Source organism: Oncorhynchus mykiss, chromosome 18, assembly GCF_057628025.1.
Source record: "Oncorhynchus mykiss isolate SJ-2025 chromosome 18, ASM5762802v1, whole genome shotgun sequence".
NCBI classification, from domain to species: Eukaryota; Metazoa; Chordata; class Actinopteri; order Salmoniformes; family Salmonidae; genus Oncorhynchus; species Oncorhynchus mykiss.
Window position 1 is genome coordinate 70194932 of NC_143039.1, and position 24588 is coordinate 70219519.

A 24588-nucleotide genomic window follows, 5' to 3' on the forward strand; every position below is an offset into this window, starting at 1 on the left:
GGTACAAAGGTGCTGTAGTCCAGACTACAGCCGCCTGAAAGGGCACGTTAAGGCTTACTTCAGGATCTGCTATGTACATCCTAATATACCCTGTTTCCAAGACACTTTGGGTAAAGAGAGTTGAAATATGCCTGCCGTTCTGTGCTTTGTCACTGTGACAAGTGTTTAGGCTTGTTTTTAGCCCGTGGACCCTGACAGGATAGTGCCGGTCCATCTCAAAGTACAGTAATACTGCTAGAGGTGTTGTTACAATAGCTTTTAATGAGACAATGGTGCAAACATTGTCTACACTATATAGACCTCTGTTTATTTGAAATAGATGGTATTTATTTTTTATCTTTATTCATCTTGACGTATAGACTGGCTTAGATGGTGGTCTACTTCCTGAGTGCTCAGCACCAGGTGGTGTTTATACCATGCTGGTGATTTCTTTTTTACGAGTTGTATTTTCACACAAAATTAAAATAAAACATTCTGTCAGACTTTTGCCCTTAAAAGGGTACTTTCTTGATTCTACCGTTATTAATTCAACTAATTGTCTCGCAAAACTAACAATCACCTCATAAAAATCCACTGTTAGGTAGAAATGAAGGCACGGGGAGAGAGTGAGTCCATGAATGCAGAGTCGGCAGCACTCGGAGGCCAGGTGCTAGTGCAGTGTGAGAGGGAGGTTTATGAAGACATAAACAGAGCAGGACAATAGACCACCCTGGAGCCAGCCTCAAACAAACTTAATGTGCCCCCGTGTCAAGTCAGTGTGGTGGAACATGCTAATCTCCTGTTTTAAAAACACTGGCCCCATGATGGACCGGTGTGGCAATAACATATAAGCTGATGAGAGTGGGGGGGACAGAGAGAGAAATTGAAGGGGTTGCTGATGATCTGGTACTTCTGTCCCCAACCAAGGAGGGCCTACAGCAGCATCTAGATCTTCTGCACAGATTCTGTCAAACCTAGGCCCTGACAGTAAATCTCAGTAGTACAAAAATAATGGTTTTCCAAGAAAGGTCCAGTTGCCAGGACTACAAATACAAATTCCATCTAGACACCGTTGCCCTAGACCACACAAACAACTATACATACCTCGGCCTAAACATGAACACCACAGGTAACTTCCACAAAGCTGTGAACAATCTGAGAGACAAGGCAAGAAAATAAAAAATAATATAATTCGACATCCCAAAAAATATTTTTATCAATTATAGAACCCATTGCCTTTTATGGTTGTGAGGTCTGGGGTCCACTCCCAAATCAATAATTCATCAAATGGGACAAACACCAAATTGAGACTATGCATACAGAATTCTGAAAAAAATATCCTCAGTGTACAATGTAAAACACTAAATAATGCACAGGAAGTGATTCCCAAACCTTCCATAACAAAGCCATCACCTACAGAGAGATGAACCTAGAGAAGAGTCCCCTAATCAAGCTGGTCCTGGGGCTCATACACACCCCACAGAGCCCCAGGACAGCAACACAATTAGACCCAACCAAATCATGAGAGAACAAAAAGATCATTACTTGACACATTAGAAAGAATTTACTAACAAACTGAGAAAACTGGAATGCTGTTTGGCCCTAAACAGAGAGTACACAGTTGCAGAATACCTGACCACTGTGACTGACCCAAAATTAAGGAAAGCTTTGACTATGTACACTCAGTGAGCATAGCCCTGCTATTGAGGCAGACTGGCTATGTGCACACTGCCCACAAAATGAGTTGGAAACTGAGCTGCACTTCCTAACCTCCTATCAATTATATGACCAAATTAGAGATACATATTTCCCCCAGATTACACAGACCCACAAAGAATTCGAAAACAAATACAATTTTGATAAAGTCCCATATCTACTGGGTGAAATACCACAGTGTGCCATCACAGCAGCAAGATTTGTGACCTACTCCCAGTGGAGTAGTTCAGTGAAGGAAAATATCTAGACACTTTATATAGGTCCTCAGAGAGACCTACCTGTATGTTGGTGTATTTGCCAGAACGAGATAAAAGAAAGCTTACATCTTATTCTGTCCAGAAATCAACGAGTACTGACAGTATAAGGATTCATCAACAACTGGGATTTCACCTCAACTCTTCAGAGAGGTATTTGTTAAACTGAATGACCAGGGCCATTTTGATGTGATTGAACTGAATCTGTCAGTGTAGAGGTGTGATGATTGGTCAAGTCCCAGGTTTAAACCAGCCATGTACTGCACTATACACCATGTCCGCTGTACTTAACCTGGATACCATCAGTGTGCTGTATATCCATCTGCCTGGTTGGTTAATGTACAGTGAGGTTGAAATCTGTATTTGTCACTCTGGAGCATCAAGGCATTCTGCCAAGTTACTAAAATAATACCATTCCCTCAGTCCACTTGATAAATTAGAAAACAGAACCGTTTACAGAACAAGCGGAGCAAATTAAGAGCAATGTATTTTTTGGAACCAGACCAAGACTAGTGCTTGTCTTAATAGTAACAACTTCAGTAACCTAACGGAAACCTTCTATCCATTTCTGTGTTATAAGAGGAAAGTAGGCTATAGACTGGAAACATCTACACTCTCCTCAGTCTACAGCAGAACTCCATCCTGTCTACATTTACACATCAGTCTACATCATCACTCCATCCTGTCTACATCATCACTCCATCCTGTCTACATCATCACTCCATCCTGTCTACATCATCACTCCACCCTGTCTACATCATCACTCCATCCTGTCTACATCATCACTCCATCCTGTCTACAGCAGCACTCCATCCAGTATATATCTACACTCTCCTCAGTCTACATCATCACTCCATCCTGTCTACATCATCACTCCATCCTGTCTACATCATCACTCCCTCCTGTCTACATCATCACTCCATGCTATCTATAGCAGCACTCCATCCAGTCTATATCTACACTCTCCTCAGTCTACATCATCACTCCATCCTGTCTACATCATCACTCCATCCTGTCTACATCATCACTCCATCCTGTCTACATCATCACTCCATCCTGTCTATAGCAGCACTCCATCCAGTCTATATCTACACTCTCCTCTGTCTACATCATCACTCCATCCTGTCTACATCATCACTCCATCCAGTCTACATCATCACTCCATCCAGTCTGCATCAGCACTCCATCCAGTCTGCATCAGCACTCCATCCTGTCTACATCATCACTCCATCCTGTCTACATCATCACTCCATCCAGTCTACATCATCACTCCACCCTGTCTACATCATCACTCAATCCTGTCTACATCAGCACTCCATCCTGTCTACATCAGCACTCCACCCTGTCTACATCACCACTCCATCCAGTCTACATCATCACTCCATCCAGTCTACATCAGCACTCCATCCAGTCTACATCAGCAGTCCATCCTGTCTACATCAGCACTCCATCCAGTCTACATCAGCACTCCATCCTGTCTACATCCTCACTCCATCCAGTCTACATCATCACTCCATCCAGTCTACATCAGCACTCCATCCAGTCTACATCATCACTCCATCCAGTCTACATCATCACTCCAACCTGTCTACATCAGCACTCCATCCTGTCTACATTTACACATCAGTTTACATCAGCACTCCACCCTGTCTACATCAGCACTCCATCCTGTCTACAATTACACATCAGTCTACATCAGCACTCCATCCAGTCTACATCATCACTCCATCCAGTCTACATCATCACTCCATCCTGTCTACATCATCACTCCATCCTGTCTACATCATCACTCCATCCAGTCTACATCATCACTCCATCCAGTCTGCATCAGCACTCCATCCAGTCTGCATCAGCACTCCATCCAGTCTGCATCAGCACTCCATCCAGTCTGCATCAGCACTCCATCCTGTCTACATCATCACTCCATCCTGTCTACATCATCACTCCATCCAGTCTACATCATCACTCCATCCAGTCTACATCATCACTCCATCCAGTCTACATCATCACTCCATCCTGTCTACATCAGCACTCCATCCTGTCTACATCATCACTCCATTCTGTCTACATCATCACTCCATCCTGTCTACATCAGCACTCCATCCAGTCTACATCAGCACTCCACCCTGTCTACATCATCACTCCATCCAGTCTACATCATCACTCCATCCTGTCTACATCAGCACTCCATCCTGTCTACTTTTACACATCAGTCTACATCATCACTCCATCCTGTCTACATCAGCACTCCATCCTGTCTACATTTACACATCAGTCTACATCAGCACTCCATCCAGTCTACATCATCACTCCATCCAGTCTACATCATCACTCCATCCTGTCTACATCATCACTCCATCCTGTCTACATTTACACATCAGTCTACATCATCACTCCATCCTGTCTACATCATCACTCCATCCTGTCTACATCATCACTCCATCCTGTCTACATTTACACATCAGTCTACATCATCACTCCATCCTGTCTACATCATCACTCCATCCTGTCTACATCATCACTCCATCCAGTATATATCTACACTCTCCTCAGTCTACATCACCACTCCATCCCGTCTACATCATCACTCCATCCTGTCTATAGAAGCACTCCATCCAGTCTATATCTACACTCTCCTCAGTCTACATCATCACTCCATCCTGTCTACATCATCACTCCATCCAGTCTACATCATCACTCCATCCTGTCTACATTATCACTCCATCCAGTCTACATTATCACTCCATCCAGTCTACATCATCACTCCATCCTGTCTACATCATCACTCCATCCTGTCTACATCATCACTCCATCCTGTCTACATCATCACTCCATCCTGTCTACATCATCACTCCATCCTGTCTACATCAGCACTCTATCCAGTCTACATCATCACTCCATCCAGTCTACATCAGCACTCCATCCAGTCTACATCAGCACTCCATCCAGTCTACATCAGCACTCCATCCAGTCTACATCATCACTCCATCCAGTCTACATCATCACTCAATCCTGTCTACATCAGCACTCCATCCTGTCTACATTTACACATCAGTCTACATCATCACTCCATCCTGTCTACATCATCACTCCATCCAGTCTACATCTACACTCTCCTCAGTCTAAAGCAGAACTCCATCCTGTCTACATTTACACATCAGTCTACATCATCACTCCATCCTGTCTACATCATCACTCCATCCTGTCTACATCATCAATCCATCCAGTCTACATCATCACTCCATCCAGTCTACATCATCAATCCATCCAGTCTACATCATCAATCCATCCAGTCTACATCATCAATCCATCCAGTCTACATCATCAATCCATCCAGTCTACATCATCACTCCATCCTGTCTACATCATAACTCCATCCTGTCTAAATCATCACTCCATCCTGTCTACATCAGCACTCCATCCAGTCTACATCATCACTCCATCCAGTCTACATCATCACTCCATCCTGTCTACATCATCACTCCATCCTGTCTACATCCTCACTCCATCCTGTCTACATCATCACTCCATCCTGTCTACATCATCACTCCATCCTGTCTAAATCATCACTCCATCCTGTCTACATCAGCACTCCATCCAGTCTACATCATCACTCCATCCAGTCTACATCATCACTCCATCCTGTCTACATCATCACTCCATCCTGTCTACATTATCACTCCATCCTGTCTACATCATCACTCCATCCTGTCTACATCATCACTCCATCCTGTCTACATTATCACTCCATCCAGTCTACATCATCACTCCATCCTGTCTACATCATCACTCCATCCAGTCTACATCAGCACTTTTGTGAAACCGTCAGTTTCACAATATCAGCTCAATCCCATGTAATATTATTTAGCATTTTTATAGCGAACAAACGACTATTCTCATAGTATCTTCCATTATACAGCCATGCAATCCACCACCCTCTCTCTATATGTTCTCGTTTACTAACACTTGCTATCCTTGTGTCTAGGCTTGGTATGTGAACTGTTGAGCAAGATTATGTGCTTAGACTCCTGTCATGACATAGACAGGCCGTCGTTGAGTCAGAAACCCCAGCAAAGACAGCTAGCCACTGTGAGCTAAACAATGATTTTCCACTTGCAATTTGTCATGAAGTACCTTCCTCTTCACACACCATGATGGCATCTCTTGAGGCCCATTTGAAATGCTCAAAATATCTTTGTTGTTACCTTTAGTTCCAGGCACTAATATCCACTTATCCATGTATTTATTTCATGGCCTATACTAATGTCTGCTTCATTTACTGTATTCAATCGTTTTATTTACACAAACACTTTTGTCCAGGAGCAGCAGAGCCCCTAATCCTTGGGGCCGTGACGTCACAGCTGGAGGAAACATGGGAAGGTTCTTCCTCCTTTAGTGTCCTAACCCAGGGGGAAATGGGATTAGTACCGCCAGGGGACTTCACTGCAGTGATGGAGTAGAGTGGAAAGGGAGAGAGGCCCAAGGCAGGAGTACACTGACTGAGAGTCTGAGAGACTGGACACTGAGAGACTGCCTAGTGAAATCTTGTGAGAAACATACTGGGAGATATGAAGATGCACCTTGAACGATTTAAAGGATGTAGAGAGACTTTCAGAGAGTGATTGATTCTGAGAGAGAGAGAGAGAGAGACATTGAGACAGGACAATCTCAAACTCAAGGATAATCCAAGCATCTAAAGGACATGGTTTGTTACAGGGAATGGACATAAAATGATTTTCAATCCTAAAATAATTTTGACATGGTGTGCTGTGGTGTGAAAGATTCCCTCTCAGCTCAACAATGGAGTGAGAAGATACATTAGATAGATATCTCCTATAATAAGATCTCTGAGCACCCAGGACATACATTAGAAAGAGTCCAAGGTGACAGAGGCTACACCGGTCTCCGGACTCTGATTGGCTAAATCAACTGGCTATAGCGAAGATCAACATCCACCCACTCTTGACAGGTTATCACGTGATTCTATCCTTGAAACAGGTAAGTTTGGAGGAGTTTTCTGTTGGCTGAAGTTGATACACTTTGAATGTGACTCATGAATACATTGTGGAGATGTAGTGATATAGGTGCATCTGAATGTAAAAAAAATATTCCCAGAATGGAGAATGCTCTGAAAAAATGATGTCTTAGCAAGATAGAGAGAGTGAGACAGACTAGCATAATGAGATAACTCTCTCACAACAGATTGGCTACCTGTACTTTACATTTCTAGAAAGGCTTAGTCCACTGAATACTAGTTAATTCATTGTCGTACTGAACTCTTACTCCCCAGGCCATACAGAGGTGCACTGCATCTTAACAAGTAGTTAAGTTGTTAAGAACAAGTTGTTCTTTTGGGCGATGGTTTGTGCGACACAAGGTTTTTGGTAAGGATTGAGTACATTTTGTGAACTGCCAATGAAGTACGACGCTCTCTCTGAGCTCCGTATTCGTCACTGACAGCTATCTGGAAGTTCTATCTGGAAGTTCTATCTAGAAGTTCTATCTGGAAGTTCTATCTGGAAGTTCTATCTGGAAGTTCCGTCCACTTCATCTGGACGTTCCGTCCACTTTATCTGGAAGTTCCGTCGTAACTCTCTTATATAAGAGTGTACTTATGAAAGGTTTAAGTGTATCGTGCTTCCAGGTTTATGGAAAACGAATGTAGGCATTAGGATAGAATATTTCAATGAAGTGTTACTAATAATACACGTGGGAGTGTGAGAGCAGACTATTAGGATTAGGATTTGTGTTAAAGCCAATGGAAACTATGGAGCACTTGCACTGACTCAAGGGTCTGATATATTGGTATATTCTTGTAACTAAAATAAGTATCATGTTGTAGAACATAGTGATATGTTTGTTAATGCAGTTATACGTCACACCTCGCCACATCACACCTCACCATTTTCACAGAGCACAGCAGTATTTCAAATACAGTATCAGCTAACATGAACACCACGGGACGTCTGATCAGGGTATTGAAGACGTCAGAACTAGCTATGTCCCAGAACGTGTGATCAGGGTACTGAAGAGGTCAGAACTAGCTATGTCCCAGAACGTGTGATCAGGGTACTGAAGAGGTCAGAACTAGCTATGGCCCAGAACGTCTGATCAGGGTACTGAAGAGGTCAGAACTAGCTATGTCCCAGAACGTCTGATCAGGGTACTGAAGAGGTCAGAACTAGCTATGGCCCAGGACGTCTGATCAGGTTACTGAAGAGGTCAGAACTAGCTATGGCCCAGAACATCTGATCAGGGTACTGAAGAGGTCAGAACTAGCTATGGCCCAGAACATCTGATCAGGGTACTGAAGAGATCAGAACTAGCTATGGCCCAGCATGTCTGATCAGGGTACTGAAGAGGTCAGAACTAGCTATGTCCCAGAACGTCTGATCAGGGTACTGAAGAGGTCAGAACTAGCTATGGCCCAGCATGTCTGATCAGGGTACTGAAGAGGTCAGAACTAGCTATGGCCCAGCATGTCTGATCAGGGTACTGAAGAGGTCAGAACTAGCTATGGCCCAGCATGTCTGATCAGGGTATTGAAGAGGTCAGAACTAGCTATGGCCCAGCATGTCTGATCAGGGTACTGAAGAGGTCAGAACTAGCTATGGCCCAGCATGTCTGATCAGGGTATTGAAGAGATTCTCTATCCTAAAATAATCTATTAACTGCACACAATCTCTCATAAAAAAACGACTAACAAAAACCCCAGTATTATTACATACTGTATAACATGGGACTAGGACCGCTTTTCATTCAGACGCTACATTAGTTCATTTAGTGTGTTTATCTACAGTGTGTGATGAGGGACACACAGTACCCTCATTCTGCATCACCACCATGTATGCTGACTCGCTAGGCCTAATCCCCTGTTCCTGCCCAGATTTACAAAGTCTACACAGCCCGTTCATGTATGGCCAAGATAAAGAAACGTGTGATGCTCTCACATTCTTCCAGTGTGTATCTAAGGGAGGAAATAGCTCTGGTCATTTCCTCCCAGGACCTTATTTTCACTATGAAAGCAGATATTTAATGGTGCAGAAATATCCCTGTTGAGCATACCATGGAGGGTACAGTCAAATTGTTGTGGTCTAAGGGCATTTTTCTGTTCTAGTGATTACAGTTCTAAAGAGCATATTACTTGTACTCACTGAGAAACTCAATGTTGTTCGTATTATACTGTCAAATGATGACAATACTGTATTACTGTTTTTCAGAAGCAGTCCATCACTGCCTCGCAGCAATGGAGATTCTCATGTCCTTGGTGGTCAATGCAACACCTGAAGATATAAACAGTACTTCCAACCCCCAGAGGGGGGTGCCCTACCTGAAGAAACTAGCCCACCTGGACGAGGGCCTGTACGAGGAGTTCTACAGCCTGTGGGTGACACTGATGGTGGTCAACACCCTGATGTTCGTGGTGGGTGTGGTCCTTAACAGCCTGGCCCTCTACATCTTCTGCCTGCCCTCCCAGATTTCCTCCGCCCCTGTGGTCTATACCATCAACCTGGCAGTGGCTGACCTGTTGGTGGCGCTCTCGCTCCCTGCCCGTATTGCCCTCTACCACAGCGGTGGAGGGTGTCTGGCCTGCTCCTACGTTCACACGTTCAGCTACTTTGTCAACATGTACTGCAGCATCCTCTTCCTCACCAGTATCTGCGTGGACCGCTATATAGCCGTGGTGTGGGCCGGGGCCGGGCGCCGCTGGAGGAGCCCTGGGGTCGCTAAGGGAGTCAGTGTGGGGATCTGGCTCCTCGCCGTGGTGGTCACCTACTCCTTCCAGACCACGGAGCTGGAGATCAAGGCCACGTCATGCTGTCGACTCACCGCCCTCTTTGCCCTGTCCTTCCTGGAGTTCCTGCTCCCCCTGGTGGTCATCGTGACATTCACACTCAGGGTGGCATGCGCCCTAACCGACCCCAGGCTGATGCCTCAGAGCCAGGGCCGGAGGGCCAGAGCAGTCAGGCTCCTGGTGGCTGTCTTGGTTGTCTTCTCCATCTGCTTCATGCCCTTCCACGTGCGCCAGGCGTTGGTGTATTTCCGGATGGGGGGTGACAGAGCACAGCAGGTGTTGGCGTACCATGCCACTGTGACCCTCAGCAGCCTCAACAGCTGCCTGGACCCAGTGGTCTATTGCTTGGTGACGGACAGCTTCCGCTCGGCCATGCGCCGGGCCTGCAGGAAGAGGCCAGGGGCAGGGGCAGGGACAGGGACAGGGGCGGAGGTGGAGGCGGAGGTGGAGGCGGAGGCAGAGAGGACCAGTGGAGGGGATGTTGCCAGTGGACTAAGGAGTTCAAAAGGATCAGGGACAGCCATGGCTATCGCTCACAGTGTGGCCACATTGACTCTCACCCCCTGCACCCAGCAACAGAGGGAGATGTCTGCATAGCGAGAGGAGAAGAGTGAGAGAGAGAGATGTCTGCATGGAGAGAGGAGAAGAGTGACAGAGAGAGATGTCTGCATGGAGAGAGGAGAAGAGTGACAGAGAAAGATGTCTGCATGGAGAAAGGGGACGAGTGAGAGAGGGGGATGTCTGCATGGAGAGAGGAGAAGAGTGACAGAGGGAGATGTCTGCATAGAGAGAGGAGAAGAGTGACAGAGGGAGATGTCTGCATAGCGAGAGGAGAAGAGTGACAGAGGGAGATGTCTGCATAGCGAGAGGAGAAGAGTGACAGAGGGGGATGTCTGCATGGAGAGAGGAGAAGAGTGACAGAGGGAGATGTCTGCATAAAGAGAGGAGAAGAGTGACAGAGAGAGATGTCTGCATGGAGAGAGGAGACGAGTGACAGAGAGAGATGTCTGCATGGAGAGAGGAGAAGAGTGACAGAGAGAGATGTCTGCATGGAGAGAGGAGATGAGTGACAGAGATAGATGTCTGCATGGAGAGAGGAGAAGAGTGACAGAGAGAGATGTCTGCATGGAGAGAGGAGACGAGTGACAGAGAGAGATGTCTGCATGGAGAGAGGAGAAGAGTGACCGAGGGAGATGTCTGCATGGAGAGAGGAGAAGAGTGACCGAGGGAGATGTCTGCATGGAGAGAGGAGAAGAGTGACAGAGGGAGATGTCTGCATAGCGAGAGGAGAAGAGTGACAGAGGGAGATGTCTGCATGGAGAGAGGAGACGAGTGACAGAGGGAGATGTCTGCATGGAGAGAGGAGAAGAGTGACAGAGGGAGATGTCTGCATGGAGAGAGGAGAAGAGTGACAGAGAGAGATGTCTGCATGGAGAGAGGAGATGAGTGACAGAGATAGATGTCTGCATGGAGAGAGGACAAGAGTGACCGAGGGAGATGTCTGCATGGAGAGAGGAGAAGAGTGACAGAGGGAAAGAGGAAAATGAAGGGAATTGGAATGAGAGAGAGGGTGTTGCTAATATAGTGGGTTTTGTGACTAAGGCACAGGCCGTTGATAAGACTGCATTGGGACGTTATATCTCTTGAGCTTTTGAAAGCCAACAGAATATAAATTCTGTACAGAATTTGCATCCTGGTGTTTGCATTCTGAAGACTCATACAATAATATGCAGTGATAATGAACCTGGACAAGATATGTGATTGATTTTAATCAGTAAAATGCAGTCTCACTGTAATGGAACAGTAGCAGAACTTTTTTTCCAGAAAAGCGTAAGCTGTTTATTTCAATTGACTGTCAATGTTATGTTTTTACATTGAGATTTTTCATATCACTTCTGTAACATCTGGAAACAGCACCATATATACATCATTTGAAGGAAAAAAAAAGTACAACTATTATCGGATCATGATGTCACCAGTTGCACAGAGGGTGAATGGTCCTTACAAGTGCATGTCCATCACAAACTAGCTTTGTTTATTGCTCCTCCACTTGATTTAATGGACAAATTGGCTCACTTGTTTATCTCACTGCACTGACTCCAGTGGCTTTCAATTTTCTCCTTGAATAACATCTCTCTTAAAGCTACAGTATGGGATTCGTAAAACAGCATCAACCATGTTTTGGGACTAAACAGTTAGTTTACAAGCAAGCTTAAATTTTGTGGTTTTGGTAGAGTGTTGAATTGAAGCTTGTGATGTATAGTTTACATTCTTCAAGAATCAATGGTTATGTCATTCATTTAAATATCTAAAAAGGGATGTACCATTCCCAGATTGCCCCTTTAACTGTCACTGAGTCAGAACATGTAATGTGGTATTCTAAAGGTAAACACATTCACGATTTGTTTGGGACATTTCTCCATTTAGGGGGAGATGCTGTAGACCAGTGCTTTTAAATTCTTGGTCCTGGGGACAAAGGGGTGCACATTTTTGGTTTTGCCTTAGCACTACACAGCTGATTCAGATCATCAACTTATCATCAAACTTTGATGATTTGAGTCAGGTTAAAACAAAAATGTGCTCTCCTTTGGGTCCCCAGGACCAGGCTTGAGAACCACTGCTGTAGGCCACCAGATTCACTCACTGTGTTCATTATTATTTGGCCACAAGGAGGTAGCATGAGACTTGGATGTTTTCATTTGAATGCGACTGAGAACAACCTCCGGTGACATTTCTGCATTTGAACCTTTTTAGTAAGCATTGCTGTTTTATTCCTGGAAAACATACTTCCACATACTCTATATGTCATTTTCCAAACTCCTACAATGCCTTCCTGTAAAGTTATGCCTGTTACATTCCCATCATGCTCTACTATTGGGAGCAAACAGACTCATAACCTCCTGCTGCTTCATTCAGTCTGTGTCAGCTGGTCAGGCTTGTATTTGTGACATTCTTCCACAGGATGTGAACAAGGCTCAGTCTGGGCTTTGGCATTGTTCACACCTCGGTCCTACAGCATGAGTTTCGCCCTCCCTCACCTGTCTGTGGCCCGTGGCCAGTGATTTGGCTGGGGTGACTGTGGGCCAGGTGGTTTGGCTAGGGTGACTGGGGGCCTGACACAAAGGCCTAGACAGCAGATTTGGGGTGAATTCAAATTGAATTCAATTCAAGGTCACTCAATTCAGGCAGTGATTTGAGTAAAATAAAAAATAAAAACCTTTGAATAAAATAGCTTCTCCTTTTCAGTTTATTGAGAAGTCAGTTAATACATAGATTTCCTTTTAGAATTATTGGGATTTCAGTCTACTTCCTAAATAGACTGACTTCAATTCAAATTGACCCCAAACCTGCTAGACAGAGGAACAAACAAAGAGGAGGGGAACCTGAAACTGCCAGGTGCAGAATTTTCCACCGCACTCTCTGAGGTTGAGCATGTTAAGAGAACAAATCGTCTGCTGTGAGTTGATTCAGCGTCTTTTATGGAAAGTGATGAAACTGTTTTTCCCCACAGGCTACAACAGGATCCAGTCTTATCAACAGCTGTGATTCTCGCTGTGGTTTTAGAGGTGAAAGGTGAAAGACGTTTCGTCTGATATTCAACTGTTATTTACCTGTTATACATTTCTTTGAAGCTTACTAGACATATTGACACATTCATAACAGAAGAGGTTAGGACAGGCCTTCTGTTGTGGACGATGTTACCTCAAGCTTGGAAGGACAGAATGAAGGATAGTGTATCTCTAAATCACATAGGACAGGTCTCTGACAGGTCTCTCTAAAAGATAGCTAACAGTATTAACTGCAGGCTATGCTGTGCAGGTGCTCTACAGTATATTGAAGTGCTACTTGCATTATGACACTGTAGTAGTAATCTCAGTTGGACATATCAATTCATCTTTGATATGAACTGACCCTCCAGATTACTCTTTGCAACATATCTTATTTATGGGTATAGCCCATGCCTGACTCCTCACAATCCATCATTGTAAATAAGTCTGCCATATTCTATTCATTGGAACTATGGCCACTGTGACAACGATTCAGGTCAGGGACATTCATCCCTGAATGTTTTCTATGACGTATGACCTAAACACTGTGTTATTATATAAATGCAACATGCAAAGTTGCCTGCAAATGTTTCATGAGCTGAAATAAAAGATCCCCGAAATTTTCCATAAACACAAAAAACTTGTTTCTCTCTTACTTTTTGCACAAATTTGTTAACATCCCTGTTAGTGAGCATTTCTCCACCCACCTGAAAGGTTTGGCATATCAAGGAGCTGATTAAACAGCATGATGTCACGCCCTGTGACTAGGGTGGGCATTCTAGTTTCTTTATTTCTATGTTTTCTTGTTCTATGTTTTGGCCTGGTATGGTTCTCAATCAGGGACAGCTGTCTATCGTTGTCTCTGCGTGGGATTCATACTTAGGCAGCCTGTTTTTCCACCTTAGTGGTGGGTAGTTGTCTGTGTTAGTGGCCTGTATAGCCCTAGTCAGCTTCACGTTCGTTTTTGTTGTTTCTTGTTTTGTTGGCGACATTAAAATGAAATGTACGCTCACCACGCTGCACCTTGATCCGGTCATTTCCAAGACGACCTCCAACACAATGCCACACGTCTCAAGTTTAGAGGGAGCATGTAATTGGCATGCGGACTGCAGGAATGTCCACCAGTGTTGCCAGAGAATTTAATGTTAATTTCTCTACCATAAGCCTAATCCAACGTCGTTGTAGAGAATTTGGCAGTACGTCCAACCAGCCTGACAACTGCAGACCACGTGTAACCATGCCAGCGGTTAGGAGTGCGTACTGGCGGCAGAGAAGTCAGGCGCAGGTGAGCAAAGACTGTGTTGCAATGGCGCAGTTTAATCATAAAAATCACCGTGAACAAAAATAATATATACAATGGGACAAACCCCTTCGCACGCCAGACATAACGTGCACACACTTACAATAACCAATTCCGGACAAGGGGGAAACAGAGGGTTAATTACACAACCTGTAATTATGGAATTGGAACCAGGTGTGTGGGAAGACAAGACAAAACAAATGGAAAATGAAAGGTGGATTGGCAATGGCTAGAAGGCTGGCGACGACGATCGCCAAACGCTGCCCGAACAAGGAGAGGGACCGACTTTGGTGGAAGTCGTGACAGTACCCTCCTTGACACGTGGTTCCAGCAGCGCGCCGACACCGGCCTCGGGGACGACCCGGAGGGCGAGGCACAGGGCGATCCGGACGAAGACGGTGGAACTCCTGCAGCATTGAAGGGTCCAACACGTCCTTGACCGGAACCCAGCACCTTTCCTCCGGATCATACCCCTCCCACTCCACAAGATACTGAAGGCCCCTCGCCGACGCCTCGAATCCAGTATGGAGTGAACGGAGTATGCCGGGGCACCCTCGATGTCGATATTAACCCCTCAGACTCCTGGAGCGGGCCAGCCACCACCGGCCTGAGGAGAGACACATGGAATGAGGGGGTAATATGGTAATCGGGTGGAAGCTGTAACCTATAACAAACCTCGTTCACTCTCCTCAGGACTTTAAATGGTCCACAAACTACGCACCCAGCTTCCGGCAGGGCAGGCGGAGGGGCAGGTGTGAACACTGGGGCCTCATTGCGGTGGCGATCTGCATTCTCCTTTTGGCGCAGCACGGCCCGCTGAAGGTGAACACGGACAGCTTCCCATGTCTCCTCTGCGCACCTGAACCAGTCGTCCACCACAGGAACCTCAGTCTGACTCTGATGCCAAGGCGCCAGAACTGGCTGGTACCCCAGTACGCATTGGAAGGGAGAGAGGTTAGTGGAGGAGTGGCGAAGCGAGTTCTGCTCCATCTCTACCCAGGGCACGAACGCCGCCCACTCCCCCGGCCGGTCCTGGCAATAGGACCGCAGAAACCTGCCCACATGCTGGATTACTCTCTCTACCTGCCCATTACTTTCAGACTGAAACCCTGAAGTAAGACTGCTCGAGACCCCCAGACGTTCCATGAACGCCTTCCAGACCCTAGACATGAACTGGGGACCTCGATCAGACACTATATCCTCAGGCACCATGTAGTGCCACAAGACGTGCGTAAACAAGGCCTCCACAGTCTGTAGGGCCGTAGGGAGACCGGGCAGAGGGAGGAGACGACAGGACTTAGAGAACCGATCCACAACGACCAGGTGTTACCCTGTGAGGGGGGGAAGATCGGTAAGAAAATCCACCGACAGGTTCGACCAAGGCCGTTGTGGAACGGGTAAGGGGCGTAGCTTCCCTCTGGGCACGTGCATAGGAGCCTTACACTGGGCGCACACCGAGCAGGAGGAAACATAAACCCTCACATCCTTAGCCTAGGTTGGCCACTAGTACCTCCCGCTCAAGCAGCGCACTGTCCGACCGATCCCAGGATGACCAGAGGAGGGTGACGTGTGGGCCCAATAGATCAACCGGTCATGAACAGCAGACGGGATGTACAGACGCCCAGCGGGCTCTGCATGTAACACCTGCTCAATGTCCGTGTCCAGCTCCCACACTACCGGCGCCACCAGGCAGGAGGCGGGGAGTATGGGAGTGGGATCCATGGGCCGCTCCTCTGTGTTATACAGCCGGGACAATGTGTCTGCCTTGACGTTCTGGGAGCCTGGTCTGTAGGATAGGGTGATCACAAAAAGGGTGAAAAACATGGCCCACGAGGGTTCAGTCTCCTCGCTGCCCGGATGTACTCCAGATTGCGATGGTCGGTCCAGATGAGAAAAGGGTGTTTAGCCCCCTCAAGCCAATGTTTCCACACCTTCAAGGCCTTGACTACAGCCAACAGCTCCTGGTCCCCCACGTCATAGTTTCGCTCCGCTGGGCTGAGCTTCTTCGAGAAGAAGGCACAGGCGGAGCTTCAGAGGCATACCCTAGCGCTGAGAAAGCACGGCTCCTATCCCAGCCTCGGACACGTCCACCTCCACTATGAACGCCAAAGAGGGATCCGGATGGGCCAGCACAGGAGCTGAGGTAAACAGAGCCCTCAGGTGACTAAAAGCCCTGTCCGCTTCAGCTGACCACTGCAAACGCACCGGGCACCCCTTCAGCAGTGAGGTAATGGGAGCCGCTACCTCACCAAAACCCTGGATAAACCTCAGGTAGTAGTTGTCAAACCCTAAGAACCACTGCACCTTCTTTACTGTGGTGGGAGTCGGCCGGCCAATTACTCACGGCTGAAATGCGGTCACTCTCCATCTCCACCCGAGGTGGAAATGTGATACCCTAGGAAGGAGACTGACTGCTGCAAGAACAGGCATTTCTCAGCCTTGACGTACAGGTCATGCTCCAACAGGCAACCAAGCACCCTGCGCACTAGGGACACATGCTAGGCGCGTGTAGTGGAGTATATCAGAATGTCATCAATATACACCACTACACCCTGTCCGTGCAGGTCCCTGAAAATCTCGTCTAAAAAGGCTTGGAAGACTGATGGCGCAATCAACCCGTACAGCATGACGAGGTACTCATAGTGCCACTCATCTCCCTCCCGATTACGCACCAGGTTGTAAGCGCTCCTGAGATCTAGTTTGTTGAAGATGCTCCCAGATGCTCTAATGGTCGACTATCTAAGGCGTGAACGGGGAAGGGCACAGCCACGGGAACAATAGGGATCCCTAAACTATGGGCTGGGCGAACAATTTATCTATAAAACTCCCAGCCGCGCCTGAATCGACAAGCGCCTTGTGCTGGGAATGCGGGGAAAACTCAGGGAAAGTGACATACACAAACATATGTGCGACAGAGGGCTCTGGGTGAGAATGGTACTGGCTCACCTGGGGTGGCGCCAGAGCGCCCTACCTGCTGCCTCGAAAACCCGGCACCGACCGGCAGTGTGTCCTCTGTGGCCACAGATGGTGCACGAGCTGGAACCCCCTCCGGTCTCCCTGCGCACCGCCCCTCCCAGCTCCATGGGTATTGGAGAGGGGGTGCGGGGGGGGGTGGAACCAATAGACCCCGATCTGAACGTCCGCGGGTAGCCAGCAGGTTATCCAGCTGGATGGACAGGTCCACCAACTGGTCGAACGTGAGGGTGGTGTCTCTGCAGGCCAACTCCTGACGGACGTCCTCACGCAGACTGCAGCGATAATGGTCGAACAGGGCCCTGTCGTTCCATCCTGCGCCGGCAGCCAGGGTCCGAAACTTTCCTGCCTCAGATGGAAGAGGCGCTCACCCGCCACTCTACCCTCGGGTGGGTGGTCGAAGACTGCCCGGAAGCGGCGGGTGAACTCCTCAAACTGGTCTAACGCCGCATCTCCCTCTCTCCACACGGAGTTGGCCCACTCCAGGGCTTTCCCGGTGAGGCATGAGACAAGGGCGGACACCCTCTCACGGCCCAAAGGAGCCGGGTGGACGGTTGCCAGGTGTAAGTCCAGCTGTAATAGGAACCTCTGCCAAGATGGTGGAGCATTGCTGTGTGCTCCCGGACGCGCTCCTCCACCCCTAAACCCGGGGTACCTGCTCCTGCTGACTCCATGAGTTTGGTCCGGAATTCTGTGAGCAGTGCGTACTGGCGGCAGAAAAGTCAGGCACAGGAGAGCAAAGACTCTGTTACAACAGTGCAGTTTAATCATAAAAATCATTGTGAACAAAAACAATATATACAATGGGACAAAACCCCTTTGCACGCCAGACATAACGTGCACAGACTTACAATAAACAATTCCGGACAAGGACATGGGGGAAACAGAGGGTTAAATACACAACATGTAATTATGGAATTGGAAACAGGTGTATGGGAAAACAAGACAAAACAAATGGAAAATGAAAGGTGGATCGGTGATGGCTAGAAGGCCGGCGACGCCGATTGCCGAACGCCGTCCGAACATGGAGAGGGACTGACTTCGGGCGGAAGTCGTGACACCTGCGGGATCGTCTGAGACCAGCCACCCTGACAGCTGATGAAACTGTGGGTTTGCCCCACAGAATAATTTCTGCACAAACTGTCAGAAACCGTCTCAGGGAAGCTCATCTGTGTGCTCATCGTCCTCACCAGGGTCTTGACCTGACTGCAGTTCGGCGTTGTAGTCCGACTTCAGTGGGAAAATGCTGACGTTAGATGGCCACCGACATGCTGGAGAAGGATGCTCTTCACAGATTAATCCAGGTTTCAACAGTACTGGGCAGATGCCCGACAGCGTGCACGTCAGTGTTCCAGTTCCCGCCAACATCCAGCAACTTCGCAGTGTGAGACAACATTCCACAAGCCACAATCAACAACCTGATCAACTATATGTGAAGGAGATGTGTCACGCTGCATGAGGCAAATGGTGGTCACACCAGATACTGACTGGTTTTCTGATCCACGCCCCTATCTTTTTTTTAAGGTATCTGTGACATTCAGATGAATTTCGGTATTCCGATATGTGAAATCCTTAGATTAGGGCCTAATTGAATTATTTCAATATGAACTGTAACTCAGTAAAAACGTTTTAGTTGTTGCATGTTGTGTGAATGTTTTTGTCCAGTGTCGCTCTGAAAGGTTATGAAATGAAATTAAGCTGAATAATTATTGATGAGACCTGGCCAGGGTTTGAACATCAGGAATAAGATACCCTAATAGAAAATGACTCAAGTAAAAGTGAAAATCACCCAGTAAAATACTACTTAAGTAAAAGTCTAAAAGCATTTGGTTTTAAATATACTTAAGTATCAAAAGTAAGTGTACTGCGAAAATATACTTAAGTATCAGAAGTAAAAGTATAAATAATTTCAAATTCCTTATATTAAGCAAACCAGACAACACCATTTTTTAAATTTTGTATTTATAGATAGCCTGGGGTATGCTCCAACACAGATATAATTTACAAACAAAGCATGTACAGTGGGGAGAACAAGTATTTGATACACTTCCGATTTTGCAGGTTTTCCTACTTACAAAGCACGTAGAGGTCTGTATTTTTTACTGTGAGAGACGGAATCTAAAACAAAAATCCAGAAAATCACATTGTAGGATTTTTAAGTAATTAATTAGCATTTTATTGCATGACATAAGTATTTGACCACCTACCAACCAGTAAGAATTCCGGCTCTCACAGACCTGTTAGTTTTTCTTTAAGAAGCCCTCCTGTTCTCCACTGATTACTTGTATTAACTGCACCTGTTTGAACTCGTTACCTGTATAAAAGACACCTGTCAACACACTCAATCAAACAGCCTCCAACCTCTCCACAATGGCCAAGACCAGAGAGCTGTGTAAGGACATCAGGGCTAAATTGTAGACCTGCACAGGGCTGGGATGGCCTACAGGACAATAGGCAAGCAGCTTGGTGAGAAGGCAACAACTGTTGGCGCAATTATTAGAAAATTGAAGAAGTTCAAGATGACGGTCAATCAGCCTCAGTCTGGGGCTCCATGCAAGATCTCACCTCGTGGGGCATCAATGATCATGAGGAAGGTGAGGGATCAGCCCAGAACTACACGGCAGGACCTGGTTAATGACCTGAAGAGAGCTGGGACCACAGTCTCAAAGAAAACTATTAGTAACACACTACGCCGTCATGGATTAAAATCCTGCAGCGCACGCAAGGTCCCCCTGCTCAAGCCAACGCATGTCCAGGCCCGTCTGAAGTTTGCCAATGACCATCAGGATGATCCAGAGGAGGAATGGGAGAAGGTCATGTGGTCTGATGAGACAAAAATAGAGCTTTTTGGTCTAAACTCCACTCGCCGTGTTTGGAGGAAGAAGAAGGATGAGTACAACCCCAAGAACACCATCCCAACTATGAAGCATGGAGATGGAAACATCATTCTTTGGGGATGCTTTTCTGCAAAGGGGACAGGACGACTGCATCGTATTGGGGGGAGGATGGATGGGGCCATGTATCGCGAGATCTTGGCCAACAACCTCCTTCCCTCAGTAAGAGCATTGAAGATGGGTTGTGGCTGGCTCTTCCAGAATGACAACGAATATGTTCCGGGCTTCATCCAATGGCATTGAGGAGTATACCACATCAGTCACCGGCTTCATCAATAAGTGCATCAACGACGTCGTCCCCACAGTGACCGTACGTACATATCCCAACCAGAGGCCATGGATTACAGGCAACGTCCGCACCGAGCTAAATGCTAGAGCTGCTGCTTTCAAGGAACGGGACACTAATCCGGACTCTTATGAGAAATCCCGCTGTGCCCACAGATGAACCATCAAACAAGCAAAGCGTCAACACAGGACTAAGATTGAATCCTACTACACCGGCTCTGATGCTCGTTGGATGTGGCAGGGATTAAAAACTATTACGGACTACAAAGGGAAACCCAGCCGTGAGCTTCCTAGTAACGCAAGCCTACCAGATGAGCTAAATTAATTTTACGCTTGGTTCTAGGCAAGCAACACTGAAGCATGCATGAAAGCACCAGCTGTTCAGGACAACTGTGTGAACACGCTCTCCGCAGCTGATGTGAGCAAGACCTTTAAACAGGTCCACATTCACAAGGCCGCGGGGCCAGACAGATTACCAGGACATGTACTCAGAGCTGACCAACTGGCAAGTGTCTTTACTGACATTTTCAACCGCCCAAGACTGTAATAACTTCATGTTTCAAGCAAACCACCATAGTCCCTGTGCCCAAGAAAGCAAAGGTAACCTGCCTAAGTGACTACCGCCCCATAGCACTCACGCCGGTAGCCATGAAGTGTTTTGAAAGGCTGGTCATGGCTCACATCAACACCATTATCCCGGAAACCCTAGACCCACTCCAATTCGCGTACCGTCCTGACAGATCCACAGATGACACAATCTCAATCACACTCCACACTGTCCTTTTCCATCTGAACAAAAGGAACACCTAAGTGAGAATGCTGTTCATTGACTACAGCCCACAAAGCTCATCACTAAGCTAAGCATCTTAGGACTAAACACCTCCCTCTGCAACTGGATCCTGGACTTCGTGACGGGCCGCCCCCAGGTGGTAAGGGTAGGCAACAACACATCTGCCATGCTGATCCTCAACACAGGGGCCCCTCAGGGGTGCGTGCTTTGGCCCCTCCTGTACTCCCTCTTTACCCATGACTGCGTGGCCAACACTCATTAAAGTTGCTGACGACAGTGCTGATGAGAGTGGTAGGCCTGATCACCAACAACGATGAGACAGCCCATAGAGAAGAGGTCAGAGACCTGGCAGTGTGGTGCCAGGAAAACAACCTCTCCCTCAACGTGGGCAAGACAAAGGTGCTGATCGTGGACTACAGGAAAAGGCGGGCGGAACAGGTCCCCATTCACATCGACAGGGTTGTAGTGGAGCGGGTCAAGAGTTTGAAGTTCCTTGTGTCCACATCACCAACAAACTATCATGGTCCAAACACACCAAGAAAGTTGTAAAGAGGGCACACATGGTATGGCAACTGCTCGGCATCCGACCGTAAGGCACTGCAGAGGGTTGTGTCTACGGCCCAGTACATCACAGGGGCCAAGCTTCCTGCCACCCAGGACCTATATACTAGAAGGTGTCAGAGGAAGGCCCAAAAAATTGTCAAAGACTTCAGTCACCCAAGTCATAGACTGTTCTCTCTGCTAACGCACGGCAAGCGGTACCGGAGCGCCAAGTCTAGGACCAAAAGGCTCCTTAACAGCTTCTACCCCCAAGTCATAAGACTGCTGAACAATTAATTAAATGGCCACCCAGACTATTTGCATTGACCCCCCCTTTGTTTTGTACACTGCTGCTACTCGCTCTTTATTATCTATGCATAGTCACTTCACCCCTACCTACATTTACAAATGACCTTGACTAACCTGTACCTCTGCACACTGACTCAGTACCAGTACCCGCTGTTTATAGCCTCGTTTATTGTGTTCTTTATTTAAAAAAATGTTTTACAGTTTTTTTCTTGACTAAATATCTTCTTAACTATATTTTCTTAAAACTGCATTGTTGGTTAAGGGCTTGTAAGTAAGCATTTCACATTAAGGTCTACTACACCTGTTGTATTTTCGGCTCATGTGACAAATAAAAATGTATTTGATTTGATTTGAATTCCATAGACTTTATTGGGTATTTTAGAAACTGGGAAACTGAGACACTGTGGGTGTGGGCACACACCAATAAGAGTGTTGAATTTGCCATCATGTTGAAAGCGCCTGCATGCTGGCCGCTGGTATGAACATTAATTGTGCCACAGAGTCATTACTTAAGAACTACAGATGTATCAAGTAAATGAATTGCTATTTGCTTGTGAAAATGTGATGGAATGCATTTGTTCAATTGTTACAATTTTTGATGGTGGCCTATTTTTAAAAAGGGTGTTGCTAAATGTAGTTTGGCTTTAAAGCTCCACACACCAAGACGGCTTGCCAACTTCAACTCTGGTTTTGCAAGCAGATGGAATGCGGTCTTCAGTAACAGTCACTGCTGTGGGGATTCTACCGCTCTCTCTTATTACCAAACATTTGTTTCCTCATAGCTCTCAGTACATTAACATTTTTTAAACTATTTCTAACTTGCATGGATTTTTTTTTGTTTAACTTATTTGCGAACGGTGTCTCCGTTGGTAAAAAAAATCATAATGTGTGAGCAGGGCAATGCAGACCTTCTGACAGGCAGGTGGTCAAAGTGAAAAAAGAACACCCCCCTCAATTTGTTTTTAGAACTGCAACACATTTTTGGTCTTAAATTCCTTCCCATTCATAATTCTCTACTGTACATAAATATATTTTGTTGCATTTATTTTCTACAAAAACACACTCATTCAACTGTTAACAAGAGCCAGCTAACCTACTGCTCACAAAGAGGACAAAGAGGTGATCGGCTATCAGCTGATTATAGTGAATGTACTATAAGCTATTGAAACAAACTAGTCTTTTACCTGTGGCGGAAGTTTATTCTGATACTGACATCTGCCTCTTAGGCCTACAAATTAACAGCCGAATTGAACCCATTCATGTCCCTGACCGATTACCTATTTTAATGTACTTAAGTATAAAAGTAAAAGTATAAATCATTAAATTATATATATAAAATCATGATAGAAATGTACAGATAGCCAGGGGGACTCCAAAACTCAGACATAAGTATACAAACAAAACATTTGTGTTTAGTGAGTGTACCAGATCAGAGGCAGTAGGGATGCCCAGGGATGTTCTCTTGATAAGTGTGTGAATTAGACCATTTTCCTGTCCTGCTAAGCATTCAAATGTAACGAGTACTTTTGGGTGTCAGGGAAAATGTATGGAGTAACAAGTACATTATTTTCTTTAGGAATGTAGTGAAAAAAATATATAAATAGTAAAGTACAGATACCCCCCCAAAAGCTACTTAAGTAGTACTTAAAAAAAAAAAAAAAACTTAAGTACTTTACACCACTGCTCTGGTGTCACTTTGTTCAACATTAGCTTAACATACATGTCTTATGTAAGGTGCTTTTCTATCATTTGTATTTATAAACCCGAATTAACTGCACAGTCCAGTCCAGCAGAGAAAGGTAGAGGGGGGACAGAGAGAGAAAGAGTGAGAGAGACAGAAAAAAGATAGACAGACAGAAAAACAGAAAGAAAGACTGAGATAGAGAAACAAAGAAAGAGAGAGAAACATCGAGAGGGAGAGAGAGAAACAGCAAGAGCGAGAAACAGAGAGAGAGAGAGAGAGAGAGAGAGAGAGAGAGAGAGAGAGAGAGAGAGAGAGAGAAACAGCAAGAGAGAGGAACAGAGAAAGAAAACCAGAGAGAGAGAGACAGAAAAACAGAGAGAGAGAGAGAGAAAAACAGAGAGAGAGGAACAGAGAGAGTGTCCTGTTTGGCCCTTGTGTTCTCAAAGGCAGCTATATTGTTCCGCCGGGTGTGAAAGTGACTAAGGAGACATGGACACGGGAGATAATCGTCTACTTGACAG

At 46.2% G+C, this 24588-nt stretch overlaps 1 protein-coding gene across 1 annotated transcript; it reads left to right on the plus strand.

Annotated features, from left to right (window-relative positions):
• The first annotated feature begins 9133 nt into the window (after window positions 1–9133).
• On the plus strand, window positions 9134–13970 carry LOC110496878 (G protein-coupled receptor 20). The gene has a single exon (XM_090206843.1). It carries the CDS (start codon window positions 9139–9141, stop codon window positions 10339–10341), a length of 1203 nt encoding a protein of 400 aa, XP_090062969.1. The 5' UTR covers window positions 9134–9138; the 3' UTR covers window positions 10342–13970.
• The last annotated feature ends 10618 nt before the right edge of the window (window positions 13971–24588 follow it).